This window comes from Cucumis melo, chromosome 10 (assembly GCF_025177605.1).
Source record: "Cucumis melo cultivar AY chromosome 10, USDA_Cmelo_AY_1.0, whole genome shotgun sequence".
Classification (NCBI taxonomy): domain Eukaryota; kingdom Viridiplantae; phylum Streptophyta; class Magnoliopsida; order Cucurbitales; family Cucurbitaceae; genus Cucumis; species Cucumis melo.
The window spans coordinates 4,749,618-4,766,059 of NC_066866.1; the positions used below are offsets into that span (position 1 = coordinate 4,749,618).

General features: G+C 35.7%; 2 protein-coding genes and 1 non-coding gene across 3 annotated transcripts; 2 read left to right on the forward strand and 1 right to left on the reverse strand.

The window, feature by feature from the left end:
• Positions 1-377: 377 nt before the first annotated feature.
• On the reverse strand, positions 378-6,236 carry LOC103488822 (65-kDa microtubule-associated protein 5). The gene is made up of 11 exons (XM_008447725.3): positions 5,822-6,236; positions 5,313-5,519; positions 4,941-5,186; positions 4,596-4,811; positions 4,339-4,494; positions 4,077-4,236; positions 3,820-3,971; positions 2,378-2,465; positions 2,002-2,075; positions 1,853-1,927; positions 378-922 (listed from the first exon to the last, which is right to left on the reverse strand). The coding sequence occupies exons 1-11, from the start codon at positions 5,888-5,890 to the stop codon at positions 674-676; spliced, it is 1,692 nt and encodes a 563-aa protein (XP_008445947.1). The 5' UTR covers positions 5,891-6,236; the 3' UTR covers positions 378-673.
• A 1,178-nt stretch (positions 6,237-7,414) lies between these two features.
• TRNAK-UUU (transfer RNA lysine (anticodon UUU)) lies at positions 7,415-7,486 on the forward strand. Its single transcript has one exon. It is a non-coding gene; the product is annotated as a tRNA-Lys (tRNA).
• Positions 7,487-7,608: 122 nt separating this feature from the next.
• On the forward strand, positions 7,609-15,667 carry LOC103488821 (2-hydroxyisoflavanone synthase-like). Its single transcript, XM_008447723.2, has 7 exons — positions 7,609-8,037; positions 9,189-9,388; positions 10,132-10,779; positions 12,092-12,242; positions 13,197-13,373; positions 14,001-14,164; positions 15,118-15,667. The coding sequence occupies exons 1-7, from the start codon at positions 7,749-7,751 to the stop codon at positions 15,229-15,231; spliced, it is 1,743 nt and encodes a 580-aa protein (XP_008445945.1). The 5' UTR covers positions 7,609-7,748; the 3' UTR covers positions 15,232-15,667.
• The last annotated feature ends 775 nt before the right edge of the window (positions 15,668-16,442 follow it).

The window sequence follows — 16,442 nt, forward strand, 5'->3', positions numbered from 1 at the left end:
CTTTTACTAATTTATTTAAGAACATATACTATATATATATAATTAATTAATTAATTAATTAATTAATTAATTAATGAGGTTTTTGTTCAAATGATCGGACTAAAATAGTGTTTTAATCCATGATGGTAGAGCTGATGTTTTATAATCTTTCGTTTAAGTCACATCTTTCTTTTCAAAATCACTATTGTGGACTACCAATAAGCTCGATTTACAGCACCATAGTGTGAACTCGACTTGGGAGAACATGTCTAATCCAAAACTCAAGTGGTACTATCACAAGTACCAATTCAGTTTGGCCTCAATGTTTGCCAAAAACCGACCTACACTATATTTCTCCTCCCATATTTCTACGTGTAAAGAATGTATATATAAATGGATATAGAAAAAAGAAAAACAAAGCCAAAGGGGCACTTCATAAGGAGTAAGTAATTACACAATTTTTTTGGGAGGGGAAGGAACAATTATAAGATCTCACATGGTTAGACTAATAATATTGTTGGTATCAGTCACATAGAAGAGAATAAAACTGTAGTATGATTAATACCACCTTGCAGAGAAGCAAAAGGAATCTAAGAAATGCAACAAAAAGAAAAGGCTAAGTGATGAATCTGATGAGTAACAAAGGAATCATATCATATACAATGAGAATTAGAATGTATAACCTGCCTCTGCCTCAGGCTCCCTTGGAAGCTGAATCATCTTTTGGAAGAGCAACATAGTTGACTGGAATTATGTTAGGTACTCTCCCGCTTTCTCTTCGGTCTTTGCTGCCGGAAAAACCATACCGGCCTGGAGTTCCAATCCGGCGACCGGGGGTCCCCAACATTGTGTTGCTCTGACCCAATGGTTTCTTAGGTATTGGCTTTGATCCATATAGTGCCTCTTGCTCTGAAGCGAGTTGCTCTTGCAACCGTTTCTGCTCCTGTTTTACCAAAATAAATCTTGTTAGATGTTAGAATACTAGGGGGCTGATTTCTTGTTTTGTCAAATAAATAATGTTAGGATGCTATGGAGTAAGGGTGAATCAGGGTTGCTTTGATTTGGGGTCAAACCAACCAAATCCAACTGGTTGGTTTGGTTCAGGTTATCTAACAATTTAATTGTAGAATTTCTACTCTGAAAACAAAGTCGTTGATTGATCTAAGAAAACAAAAATGCCAATTAGACTTAGAACTAAGGGTTTGGGTGCTGCCAACTTTAAGTTGGTAGAGTGGCCTATTTTAGTCCCACTCCTTTAGTACTTCAATTATAATAGTTGGTGTTTACAACTTTTATAACCTAAAATTAACTAAAATAATACTATTTAAAATCTATTTTTGTTGTAGTGTTTACTATTTCCTATTCAGACTTGAGACTAAATAGTCTATACTCTAAACATGAACTCATACTAAAATAGTTTGCACATGAAAAAACAGACTATTATACGATTATAACTCTTTGACTAATAATAATAAACTCAACGCCCCAGATTAATTAGTTAGGAACTAAGTTCAGTTTGATTCAATTCCACCTAATATTTGTTGAAACAGGTGCGGTTGGGGTTTGGTTCAGTTAGAATAGAACTAAATGATTGTGCATGACTGCATCAATCAAACCTATTCAATTGGTTCAATTGGGTTCCGTCTGATTGGGTTGTGAACTTTTATTCTTATTCAGCACACAACCTGGCGGCACTTCTAAGTTTCCAAAACATGAAGCAAGTTATTGGACCTTATCAGAGGTGGATTGTATTTTGATAACTGTCAAAAGGTATGCGGAGGATAATGATCAAAAAATGTTTGTAAAGTTTTAAGTTTAACGAATGATGGTGATTTGCACATTTATACTAGAGGTATAGAAGCCAAAATCTGACCCGTGATTTTCGCTTCCCTTCTTCTCTCTCCTGCCGCAACTTTGCATCCTCCTCCAAGGTACGCAGAAGGGGAACCTGCAAGTTATAAAATCAAGGTCACAACCATAACTAGCGCAACTCAAGTACAAAATCGATTCTCTGTTTCTTACCTTCTCATATGAGAAAGTAATTCCCTTTTCTGATTCCCATGCTTTAACTTTAGCAGCCAAATTTTCAACCATGGCTAAACAATAAAGTCGGCTTAGTTAGTAACGGGAGGTACCAAGTATGCATCCAACATTTGGCTATCCATTGGTATAATGTATTTTGTGGATGTCCTTGAATATTAGTCTTGATATGTTAGGCTTTCGATTATGAGACAAATTGAAGAATCATAATATTCTATGAACATAGGAAGATATGAAAAAATTTCGTTCAGATTTGGTAAAAGCATCGTTCTAAAAAACATATACCATACGGGAGCAATATGGAATGATTCAAAACCAAAAAAGAAGGGCCAAATTAAGAGCGTGATGAAAGGCTCACAATGTAATTTGGTGACGAGCAACCTAGCTTTCTCAGCACGTTTCAAATTCTTGTGAGCTCCTCTTCCCGCACTGTAACGGTTGTCATCCTGGCAAAAGAACAGCATAACCATGTCCATAAAAATGAATTTTTACTCACTGGCAGAAGCTTGCAATTACAGTCCACAAAATATCTTCTGAATGCATGAAGTCCTAATTTCAGTCAGTCACGTGGATATAAGGAGTTGTAAATTTGTAATGGGTAAGCAGTAGTTTTCCAGACAACTAAATATTAGTGTCATGGTATACGTTGAAATGAACGGATTTGTGGAAAAGTAAACACTGGGCAAGTACAAGTAGGCATATTCTCAGTTCATATCATTGCTTGAACTAAAACGCTTAAAAATACTTTTGAAATAAATTTAATAATAAAAATAGAAATAGAAATAAAATAAACCAGTATGATTATTGTTAGGCTTGAAGGAAACTAGTTAAACTTCACCAGAAAGTCACAGAGCCAACCGGATGTGCATGACTAAAAAGAGTTCTAAAACTTGTTACTTTCTCCTAAATAGGTCTGTAGCCTCAAACCTAAATAAATAAATAAAAGTCTAACTATAGATATATGTTTGTTGAAATGAGAAGGATTAAATGCTTCGAACTCAGATAGACAAATCAGAATCTGAAATGTCCCATCATCTTAAAAAGTACAACACCTGTATTCTAGGATCAAGTTAATCAACTTTGGGAACTCGCATATGTATTCACGACAACAGTTAGATGCTACAGCCTCAATAGAACTAATCAATTCCAAGTTGATGACTGATTTTTCCCAGAAGAAAAGGCAAACACAAGTCTAAGCTTTACGATAAAACTTATTAAACATGTATTCTTTATCATGGTCATATATGTAAAGCCAAGCCTTGTTCCTGGTTTTTTCAATCTTTACTTAAAGAAGAGAGCTACAGCCTACAGAATGACGGTTTGAAAATGGGATGGAGGACAACTCACAGGCCCCTACCCAAATGCTGTGAACTCATTATTCACTTGGTTATTGGAATAGTCTTGGCAACCTTAAAGAAAGGAGTAAAAAGGACATACTTATACACAGTATGCGCACTGTTAAATCAGTTACACCGAGGGTAGTCACCAGAAGAACTCTATATTATGTGGAATGAACTCTACGGTATGTGGAAGTATTAAGGACTTGTTTCTCAAAGTCCTGAGGAATTCCTAAGAGTAGAGAATGCAAAAGCATGCTCAAGTACATAAAGATAAATTTTCCATTTGAAGAGCATGGCCCATGTGAACAAGCAAAGGAAACTCTCGACCACTAGTAAGTGATTTCACTTAACAAAACAGCTCCTAAAGTTGTAGTGATGTGATAAACAACTGAAGTATGATAACTGATATAAATGTTATTCCTATGTGGTGTACAATCGTATAGTCAGATGCACTACGTACCCTTTCATAGTCTTCCAGCCACTTCTCCTCCTGCAATGCAAATTGCCATTTTTCTACCTTGTCCAATATATCCTTCCTACTTAGAGCCTGCTCCTTAGCTTCAGCGACCTGATCATCCATGCTAGAAAGTAAATCGGAAAGATCGACATTCCCTGAAAAAAAGAATTGACACAAAAATATTATTGCGAAATTTAAAGGAAGTGATTTAGTACAGTTCCAATTAAACTTAGAATTTTGAATTAAAGAAATGCCTTAACTTGAATCTATTAGACTGGTAAGAGTCTTTCTAGCAGCATCACCGTCGATATCAATGTGAACCCCTCTATATATTTCCTCGAGTTCTGTTTGCCTTTTAAAAATTAGCTCCTTCATCTTGCTAGTTTTCAGAACATTTAACCTCTCAACTTCAAATTCAACCTACCATTTGTTCAACTTGGGAATTGTTAATTATACATACCGCTCAGACCCTTTTGCTGGGTTATCAATAAAAAATTTATGAAAAAGAGAAGAGGCTAAAACCTGTTCAATAATATCTAAAGCAAGGCATCCTTTCCCAGACACCTCTTCAACAGAAGATGACATTAAACAGGTAACATGGTCAAATCTTTTTCGCTCATCAGCAGGTGAGTCCATGAGATTCCATAGCCCCGTCAACCTCTTTCCAAGATCTTGAAGCTACAGTACGTGGATGAAGTGTAGAATAAATATGGATGATAAACGTCCAAGAATCAACACTATGAAAACAGATCAAAAGAGCTACTTGTCTATTCAAATACCTTTTGAAACCTTTCTTGTTTTTCCTGTTTAAGAGAATTAATTACACCATTCAATCTTGCAAGAGTATCGTTGCTAATACTCCTGGAGGGCCCACTTTTAGGATCACCCAAGCTTGGGTGGACTTCATTTACAGTCTTTAGAAAATCCATTGACATCACCACCGATAGCTCGTGGATGAGACTGATATTGGTGTTCACCTTTTGTAGACGTAAATGCTACAAATATGGAGAGGACCGATTCGTATGAATACAATAACCATGCTGATTATAACTTGTGTACTGCGGGAAAAAAAAAAAAAAAAAAAACAAGACAAAACACGCACAAATTCTACGAGAGATGGCAACCTTTTCATTTTGTAATTCTTGGAGGTGTAGTTTAAGTTCACCCAGCTTCTTCGCCGTTAGATTATGCTCATGAATTTGCGGATCAACATAACTTTTTGATTGGCCACTGCCAGCTATTTCTGAGCATATGGAAACAATTTGCAATTGAACTTCTGAAAATTCCTTCAATTTTTCGCGTTTCTTTGATCTCAATTCTTCCAAAATAAGTTTTATAGCAACAACTTGCTCCTTGAGAGTGCCCCTTCCCTTCTCCAACAGAAACGAGAGAAAAAAGCAACCCAAAATATTAAATGAAGTTGTAACAGTAAGCACTTTGCATATGAAACAACAATTTAGAGAAGATTAAAACCCATCAATGCTACAGGAATTTACTCGAGAAAAGGAAGAAAAGCCTTCGCCGAGAGCAGATGCAATCCCAGCAATTTCAGCTTCTGCTTCTGCTAACTGTTGGTGCAAATCGGCCTTATACTTTCTCGTTTTCTCAACCTTCCTACGGTAAATATCGAGGCATTCTTGCTCGAGTTGTAGAAGCATCTTATCTCTTTCACTATCACACTCCCCAATTTCATCCCATATAATCTACATGACAACACAGAATCAATATTTACAAATCTAAATATGATGCAAGAAGACAAAGGACTGTCTGTTCAAGCTGTTAATTAACTAGCAAAATTGAGTTCAAGTTTCCATAAGGGAACAAAAGTAACTCAACTGATACCAAAAGTGATAATGAAGCAAACCAAACTAATAGTTCGAACTCCACTAAACACCCATTAAGTACAATTACCGTACAACAAAACTAGTCAAACCATTAACATGCTTCGATAATTCAAGACATGAAGTTGCTTATGAACAATTGAAAGTAGAGAGACTAAGAAAACCTGTAATTCGCGAAGGAGAGAACCGCAGGTGGTTCGAGAAGGGGAGAGAGTGGGAGGCACAGACTCCATTTCCGACACCAAAATTCAGTGGAAGAGTCGCAGAGCAAATAGGCAAAAGAAAGAATATTCGAACTTTGGAAAGGTTGAGAAAAAAAAAAAAAAAGAGAGAGAGAGAGAGAGAATCCGATCGAAAAATGAAACGGATGAAGATGAAATTGCGCTGTTTTTCACTGAAATGAGGATTTGATCGGCCACTGATTCAGTTCATCAATCCTGGAAATGGTGAAGATCCCTAATGAGAATCGGAAGATCCCGTTTTCGAAAATGGCAAGTGCGGATTTTGGGCTAGGTTTTGGCGCCAACCGCTCATTTTGATTTGCTCTTTTTTAAGAACCAAATATTTCCGTTCATCTTTTTATTTATTGTTGTTATTATTTTGTTTAGAAATGTCATAATTCATATGATGAGAATTTCAATTTATGGGAAGTCATTAATGCCGATGGGTATTGGAATTTGTAAATATTTAATTACTAAATGATAAAAAATAATTAACAACAAAAATAGTAGATTTTTTTATTATATCTTGAGTGACGGTTGTATGCAGTTACCGATAACCTAAACTTATTTTTCACGTATATTAAAATAAGTTGAAGACTCTTAATTAATTTTTGTTTTTTGAGGTTTTTGGAAATACTTTGTGTTATAGGTTTGGATTTTAGTGTATGTGATTACTTGATCCGAAGTTTATACTTTGGCGTGAGTGTTTATTTTAGTGAGTATTTGATCTAAGTAACAGTGGAATATGATCCAAAACGACCCTTTTGGGGCGTGTGTAGTTTCCATATTAGATAGACTTGGAGAATTCACAAAATCACCGCTTAATTAATGTTCAAAGTATTATTTTAAAGACTCGGCTAGAGTCTTCTCGAATCTGCTTGTAGCTTCAGGTGCCTTTATCGTTTTAATTACCCTATAAATTAAAAAACTCGATGTTGGGCCATTCCACTACATACTCTCAAAACTAATGCATAGCTTAATAAGAGATCGTTGCAACAAGCTTCTTAAATAATTACGAGGAACACTTTCCAAATTTATCAAGCAATAGTCATTGAACAGTACGATCTCCTTGACTGTAATGACCTAAAGTTCAATCCCAATTATCTTAAATATTTCAACCAGTCAGTCCAAAAGTAGTGGATTTGAAATGGAGTCAAGTATCTCTCATTACCTTGCATTTTTAAATGAGTTGAAATAACATTTTTTTTTTAGTTTTATGAGACATAACATACGGAATGGTCCATTGTTGTTCCTCTTTACATAATTTAACTTCACTCGTGACAACCGAACGCAGATTTTTCTACAATAAAATGTAGTTTTAGTAACATATTTTATTTATCTTATAAACTATGCAAATATAAGAACGACAACCTTAATACTTTATGTTATTAATTATGAAAACCTTTTTACCATGTCAAGACGAGCACAATTCAATTCATATACTAAACTGGAATACATGATTTGAATTCTATGCCTTAAATGAAATTGAATTATACTGAAATTAATTTAATATCTTAATCTTTAATCGCCAAGTAAGCCGTCTTAGCTCAGTGGTAGAGCGCGTGGCTTTTAACCACGTGGTCGTGGGTTCGATCCCCACAGACGGCGGTTCTATTAATTTATTTTTATTCTTTATTCTTTCAATAATTCATCCACGTGGCGCAACATAAATCAGTGAACAAAATATTATTCGTACATCCCACCGCAGAGGATCGACTTGTGAAGTCGGCAATGCATGGTGGCTTAAATATCGCCATAGTCGCGAGGGCGGCGCTTAAAGTCAAAAGAGAAAGCAAAGTGCCGAAGTTTGTTTGTTTGTTTTTGATTTTACATTTTCGTTTCTCTTTCCTTTTCTTCTTCCGATGAGAAAATGAGCTCCGAATGCGACGGCTTTACTCCTTTCAACGTCATCGGAATCCTTCTCCGATTGGAGTCTTCCCGGAACTGTAATTCCGAACAGAAGTCCCGGATTCTTAGAGATTTCGTTACTCGCGAAGTCAATGCGTTCCTTTGGTTCTTCCTCATCGCTATCACTGCGGTTCTGATCAGCAAAGTTGTTGCGCTTTTCAAATTGTGGTCGAAGGCGAAGCTACTCCCTGGACCTCCTTGTCCGTCTTTTTATGGTCACTCCAAGGTTATTTCGCGCCGGAATCTCACTGGTGAGTTGTGAATTGAAGTTGATCTGTGCGTTTTTTGGTTTGTTTGATTATGGAGTTTGTGGTTTTTATTGAGGAAGGAGAATGAATGGAAGTGGAAATTGAGTTTTTTTTTTTTTTTTTTCTCTTGATTTACTTAGGATGCTGCAAATTTTTTATAGGATTGGATAAAACTCAATCTAGTTTTCAGTTGAGTGTAACCCGTTTGGTGGAATTTGGAGCAACGAGAGTGTTCTTTGATTGGTTATTCGTAAAAAGTGAAATTCATTTGATGAGATGAAATTTATGAATGCTCCCGGGGAAAACAAAAATAGCATGTCTATATGGGAAGAGATTGTAGGGGAGTAGTAGCAAAAATTCTCAGTAGCTCGTTTGCACCAAATCAACCTTCTCTTTATTTTTGAACGGATCCCTTGGCAGGAGAAACAGAGAGGGTAAACCACGATTGGTTGTCCTTGGACCAGTATCGAATCAAGTATTCGAATTAATTTCCAGTAAGGTCTGAATTTGCCAAGTACATGAATGAATTAAGATCTGTCGCTTCACTCTTGGACATTGAAGGCAATTCGGTTTTAGTCTGATGGTTGAGTGTCTAGTTTGGATCCATGGAAGTATTAGTATTTAACCCTCCTCTTGCTGAACTCAAGGGAACGCTTTTTCTTTCAACCGATACTTTTTTTTTCTACCTGCTTCAATAAACGATTTTGGGTTATCGCGATCCTCCCAGTACAAACGCGTTAGAGATGATTTACTAGAAAATCCACCAGATGAATATTTACACTAGCATGTCTTATACTGACCTATGGGATTTTATTATTCCTAAAACAATCACGAGGCCAAGCTAGTATTCCACCTCCTGACCAGACAAATGTCTGTGAAAATGAAGAAGATTCCAGTTACTTGCCCCGCAGTCCTACAAGAATTTACCTTGAGATTTATATCTCTTATTTATTTATTATTATTTTTCTTGACAGGCATGAAGAAAGATAAACAATAAAAATTATGAGTGAGGATCACGATCTGCTTCTACTTGCTTGTATCAGTAGTAAATTTTGCTTATTTTCTTGACCCCTATATCTGATATACCAAACTGGTATGGTCTCTGATATCTACAAATGTTTCCTCAGAAATTACTGAACTCTTCTATTCTGCAGATATATTATATGACTCTCATAAAAAATATGGATCAGTCATCAAGCTATGGTTGGGTCCCATGCAGCTTTTAGTGTCTGTAAAGGAGCCAGCTCTTCTCAAAGAAATTCTGGTAAAGGCCGAGGATAAATTGCCTTTGACAGGAAGGGCATTCAGATTGGCATTTGGGCGTTCAAGTCTTTTTGCTTCCTCTTTTGAGAAGGTTCGAGACTTGTATTTTCTCTCTTTTGTTTTATTTAATTTTCTTGCAAGGTCACTGACGTGATGGTATATAAATGAGAGATTTGTGGGAGCAGAAAGAGAATTTGGCTCTCATTCAATCATTTAATTAGTAGTAAAGATTAGTAATAATTGTGTCATTTGTTTGAGCAAAGTAAGTAGTTTCTTCTTTATTTAAAATTTTCTGGATGTTTGAACTATGAATTGCAAACCTATTGTAGCGTATGTGTTGGTAGGGTAGAATGTAATCGGAATTTCTGGGAATCATGATTACAACGAAATGTTAGAACCAGTGTTGGAATAGGATCGGGAAACGTGAAACGTGAACGGTGGGAAGGGAATGTAGTAGGAATTACAAACCGGGCCCAAAACTCTCAATCCAAACGTGGAATCAGATTACAACCATTACAACAAACCCATCATATTACAGCCCCCCAAATAAGTTTGGAGTCCTGCAGGCTGCAGATTGTGATAATGTGCCTTTTGAGTTCTTATTTCCTTAAACGGTTGTGGGTTGCATGTCCTGTCCATAGGAGCCGCTCTAGACAGCAGCCATGTAATCGCCTGTTCATGGAGGCTGAACATACTAGGTTGAATAAAATTTCTTCGTGTTTTCTTGATCATATCATTGTTTCATTGTGATGCATGACATGGTTGTCTTAGTTTCTTCGACTCTTATTATATATTAGTGTTTGATTATCTTATTTTCTTTTGTCTCAAGTGCAGGTGCAAAGCAGAAGACTATGGTTAGCAGAAAAGTTAGATGGAATATCATTTCAGAGGGCTAATGTTATTCCGGCGAAGGCTGTGGATTGTTCCGTAGGGAGAATACAAGATCTTATGGTCGAAGAAAGTATAGATTGTAATAAGGTTTCTCAACATTTGGCTTTTACATTGTTAGGGTGCACACTTTTTGGGGATGCTTTTTTGGGTTGGTCTAAGGCAACCATCTATGAAGAACTTCTGATGATGATTGCAAAAGATGCCAACATTTGGGCCTCCTACAGAGTTACTCCTTTCTGGAAACAAGGATTCTGGCGGTACCAGCGCTTGTGCATGAAGTTGAAATGCTTAACACAAGATATTGTTCAGCAATATAAAAAACATTACAACCTTTTCTCTCACTCTCATAATCAAAAACTTCAAAGTGAAATTAAAAGTTCCGGTGTGGAGGTTGCATTTGATATACCACCCTGTCCTATTGCCGAGATGTGTAATAGCTGTTTCTTTTCTGGTCCTAATGATCATGTTAATTCTAATGAAGAACCGTATGGAAATATTATGGGTGTGATGTTTCATGGATGCCTAACTACAGCAAATTTGATTGCTTCCATTTTGGAAAGGCTTGCTACAAATCCTGAAATACAAGAAAAGGTAAGTTGTCTTTCTTTTTTTTTTTAATAAAAGGATATTTATTCATTCATTATTATTGCTGCTAAAGAAGAATGAGAGATGATTACTCAGAGCTAGACAAAAAAAAGCTACCAGGGAGGCATAAAGGTCTGGATGAGTGGCACTTCAAATTTGTTCTTAAAACCCCCCAACACTCAAGTTAACCCTTCTCTTTCATATTAATTGAATACTCCTCACAATGGCAAAGAACCGTGCTTGCTAGAGAACCTTCCCACCCTTCTGAAAGGAAGGGTGAATATTAACTTTCTCTATCATCACATAATAAGTCTAATTTGGAGCTGACACCCCACAGCCTGAAAAAATATCGTTATTGAATCTTCTAAGAGACGCATACCTATACCTCCCTAGTTAATGACCAAGCTCCCTAAACGCCTGCTTATACAGAAAGCAACACTAAGGAAAAGACTTGGAGGTAAGGTTTAGGGTGTTGATTGTCTTAAGCACTACCTAGCCTACCATAGAAGATTAAAACCCTCTTCAGTGTTGAGACTTCTTGTAGTCTGGCCAAGAAAGGGATCCAGGGTTGGTGGGAAGAAGTAAGATGGGTGTAAAACAATTTATAGGAGAACACGCAAGGCTACTGAGCTGTTTTTCTAGTGATTTGAGGTTAGCATGAAGGGCAAGTCTTGATGAAGGAAAATATGGAGCTATTTACTCCCCTTCCATATCAGATATGATAAGACTTTGCTGAAGTGGAAATGAGTGGAGTCAAACCAACCATGGTGATGAGATGAGGCTCAAAAAATTAGAACATGATGTTCGGGGTTTGAATCCCTCAAAGCTTATAGAGAAGAAAAACTAAAACAAATGACTACCTTGCCTTCAGCTTCTTGTGCAAATGAATCAATGATCTTGTGTAACTCTACCTTAAGTTATAGAGAGGGTGGAAGAAACTAGGAATGCACAGATCCTTTTCTCCATACAATACCTGATAATTATCCTTGAAAATAGGCATCTAAAAAAACTCAATCCACTAGATTTGGACACAATAGATGATGTTTAATACAAGATTGTTTCTAAATCAACTAGAATTCATGATCTTTGTTCATATTCTTCCATTCACCTACCATTTCATATAAAGGTAGAATCAATCATTTGTATTTTCCATAAATGCTGTTTGATATTTTGAAACAGTTCAATTAATTGAATTGAAAAAAAAAACTTTTCTCTCTTTCTCCGTCTTCATATATATGTATGTTATGTATGTATGTATTGCATCAATGGACTGAATATTTGGTATTCTAAAGAGTTAGAGTAATTCATCTTCGTACAGATCAACTCGGAACTAAATAGAGCACTAAAGGACTCAGTGAAAGATCCCCAGAATAATGTTGATAACATGCCACTTCTGTTGGCAACTATATATGAATCTGCTCGTCTTCTGCCATCAGGGCCTCTGTTACAAAGATGTTCGCTTAAACAAGGTATCTTACTTCTTTTATAGTTTTATTATAGCTCACTAGGTTTTGTGAGCACGGTTGGAACATCTATTGCTCCTTTGTTGGTACTTTATGGGAAGTAGCAGCATCGATCCTTTTCGGTCTTTTGATTGGATAATTGAGATGAGGGGCCAAGGAATTGGCAATAGCCGAACTCATATTTTTTAGTTAACAGCACTTCAACCCATAAATTCTTTTAATGATTGTTTATGGAAGTTTTTTAATTGTTACACGGGCCTCCAAGGGAAATCCAAGAAAGAAGGAAAAAGGAAAAAAAAAAAGTACAAGATAATGTTGTTTTTCATTTCAATGCCTAATCAAAATCCAGAACAACCTTGGCTCTAGATGCATAATAGTATTATTGTGTTTTATAGTGCTTGATACGACTCAATCATCTTCAAAAACAGGAAAATGAATGGTCGGTTGTTTGCTAAACTTCCTTCCTGGATTATATGGCTTCTTATCAATAATCTTATTTGAGATTTTGAGTTGCAAATATATGTACTTATGGTTGCATTTTAGATCTACTTTACCTTGTCACATCTCGCTTTTCATCCAAGTAAACTGCTGGACAATAGGTGTAGCGTACTACTTGGGAAAATCTATTGTATGACAGCTGTCAATTTTCTTACGACGACTTTAACAGGAAAGAACAAAGCACACGTGACTTAAAAAAGATCCATCACTTAAATAAAATCTTAAAAAAATAGTTAAATACTTGGAAATTGTGACAGTCAATTATATATTTATATGGTTATGTTCTGGGTGCATTTCAGCTTCCTGATCCATATAGTTTAAGCTTTTGTATCATGGTATTAAATCCTGTGAATAATTTTCGGCTTTAAGGCCATATATCTACCAAGTATTGTAGATTACTTTCTGACTTCATTACTTTTCACTGGATGCATAGTCACCCATTTGTTTTTCTGTCGCATCCAGATCTAGTCCTAAAGACTGGTATAACTATACCAGCTGGAACACTAGTTGTTGTACCCATAAAGTTGATACAGATGGATAGCTCAAGCTGGGGAAGTGATGCCAATGAGTTTAGTCCCTACCGTTTTCTATCAATGGCCTGTAATGGGACTGATATGCGTCAGCGAACATCAGTTGCAGGTATGTTGCTCCACGCTTAAAAACTTGTCCTAGAATATTCCACTTTGCGACTTAGTGTCTTCTTTTGGTTAGCTCTTTGGCCCTTTTATTTGAAGAGAGAGATGATTTTTGTTGGTTATTGTTCCTTCCATTTCAAAATATATTTACCATCTAAAACATTCAACTTTGAGGTATAACTTATCCCACAGCAGGGTGGGATAATTAGTACACTGGGAGTTGGTTATGTTTTAACTTTTGGATTATAGGACTCACGAGTGGCAGTGAAGAAAACTTCATTTTTTTGTCTCAATGTGAACTGTGATAATGATTCAGATTTCCCTCATTCTCTCTCTTTCTTCACAGTCGAGGCTCTGGTCTTCATCTGTTTGTTTATTATTATTATTATTTTGAATGCATTTGTAGAGTTCCTTTACCTTTTATTTTGGGTCAGAAGTTCTTGGGGGATTGGGTTCCTTGTCCATCTAGACAATCCTTTCTCTTTAATCATATAACTCTGGGGCTTTCTTAAGAAAGAAGCATGCAGAAGAACAGTGGAATTTTAAATTTTTATGGACATTTGTCGTATCAGCCCTATTTGTTGAAATAACATGATCTAGATTGCGCATTGATGTGCTTTTTGTGATGTAGGTGAAAATACTGGGGATGAAGGGGATAGCTCATTTGTTTTGAACGATCCAACCGGCAATGTTGCGTTTCTTCCCTTTGGCTTTGGTGCACGTTCATGTGTTGGTCAGAAAATTATTATCCAAGGACTCGCAACATTATTTGCCTCATTGCTCTCAAACTATGAGGTTGGTAATTAGCTTCTCTATATGCGTTTGCATGTTTAGATTCCACGTACACTGTCTTTCAGGAATTAAAAAATTTGAAGGAGACCTGATTATCATCAGTTGGAGTCCCTTCTTTCTGGAGGGAGTTCCCTCCTTTTGTGGGCTTGTTTGTTTTTTCATGGCCGCCTATTCTTTCTTTTCTTCTCTCTCTCAATAAGCTCATTGATAGTGCGCAAGAACATCGGCATTTAGATATACTAAATATGTTAATGGAATATTCTGACAATCCATACCTGTAGAATAGCACCTTGACTAACACCCATTATCCAATTTATTGTGGGATGCTGAAAATACTTAAGAATAGTCAAGGTGTATTAAACTGACTGCTGACTTGAGGCCCGTTTAGATTGGCTTTAAAAAATGTTTACCAAAATACTCGTTTTTATTTAAACTCTTTTGATAAAAATGGTTTAAAATGAGTCGTTGCTGAACACTCTAATTTTTTCGAAAATGACTTATTTTTCAAATTAAACATTTGAGAATGTATTCTAATCACACACTCTTGCACAATCTGGTTAGAAAAAAACTTACATGTTATTGCTTTTCTCCCTTAGAATAAAGCGAAAATAAATTGAATTGAAATAATCAGGACCATTTGACCTACAAACTATTATGACCTAGACTGACCTAGACTATAAAACCGTGGATTATAACAAGTTCAGCTCCCCAAACACCTCTAAATGATTGGATTCTCCTTAGTCTAACAATTTAAGTTGTGATTTAGTAGACCCGATTACTGGAAGGTCTAGAAAGATGAAAGCCAAACATGAAATTGGATTTTTTTCTTCGAACTGTGACTTGTGAAGTAGTTGATAATGCGCCTGAATCTTGACCAACAGACGTAACAAATATCACTTTTAACGGTAATAGAATAATCTCATTGGTCATTGCTTATATTTCTCACTACATTGCAGATAAAGCTTCAGTCAGAATCTAAATCTAAAACAGACTCGAAGTCGTCATCAAACCCCTCTACAGCTCAAATCCTTCTCAATTCGAAGATGGCCTTCATAAGGAGGAACAGCTGAAGAACAGGTAGCTAAAAGCTCACACCCCCATGTAATGTATGTATTTCTTCAGGTCAGTTTACCAATATTTTATCAGAATAGTTCTCTTCTTTTTTCTGGGGAAGTTCTGTAACTTTTTCCCCGACTCGTCGGATGTCGAATGGGAGGCTGAGACACATGTTTTTTCCCTCCCTGTGTTTTATAGTAGCTCGAGCGCCGCCTTTTCGCTATTTTATCACTTTGTTTTTGAAGCGCTTGAGTTCTATTATTCTGCGGGGCCTTGTATACTTCCCCATCTTTAGATTCTCAATTGTCTCAAAGGTCTAAGTTTCTTCCTCTTTTTTTCTCTCTCCATAGAAGGGAGAGTTACTTGTGTATTGCAATGTATAATGAACAATGCTACACAATGTATCTTTGATTAATATGCCATTTATATAAAGACCACGTTTATGCTTCATGCTTTCCTTGATCTTCTCTTATCCCTTTTTTTATGCATTATTTGACATTAATGTCCAAGAGGAACACTATTGAAACGTTTAATTTCTTATGATATAGGCGATTTCGATTAGTTTTTAATATTGATATCGAATCTTTTTATTTTCAAATATATCAACAAATATTTCAATCAAGAGTGACAATGAAATAACTTTTTTTTACTCGGTTTTATCTTTTATTTATTTTGCATAGTTTAATGGAATAATTGCAAATATAACCATTGGATTGGAAAATATTAGTATATATAGTAATATTTAAAAAACATAAACATAGTAATATCGGTTCGAAAGTAATATAGACTTTACTCTATTTGTGATTATTTAAAATATTGTTATATATTTAATTATTATTTTAAAAGTATAAAATATTATTATATATATGATTATTATTCCTAAATTTATTGAGTGAAAATCTTTGGATGGAAAATTGTTTTTAATGGTAAAATTAGTAAAAATATTTATAAATAAAATTAAGATTTACTTTCGATTGGTGATAAGATTGTGATAAATAAAACATGTTTATTACAAGGTGTAAGTAAAATGTTATAAAGTAGTGCGTCGAATTAACAAATGAAAGTTGAACATTGTCGTTTTCTAAAACGTTATAAAGTAGTGTGATGAGTCAAGTGAGCAAGTGGTTCTCGACTTTTTGAAAGTTCAAATCACCTTTTTTCTTTCTCTTCTTTCTAACATCATTGAGATCGAATTAAGCACAAAGCTCGTGATTAATTCGATTAG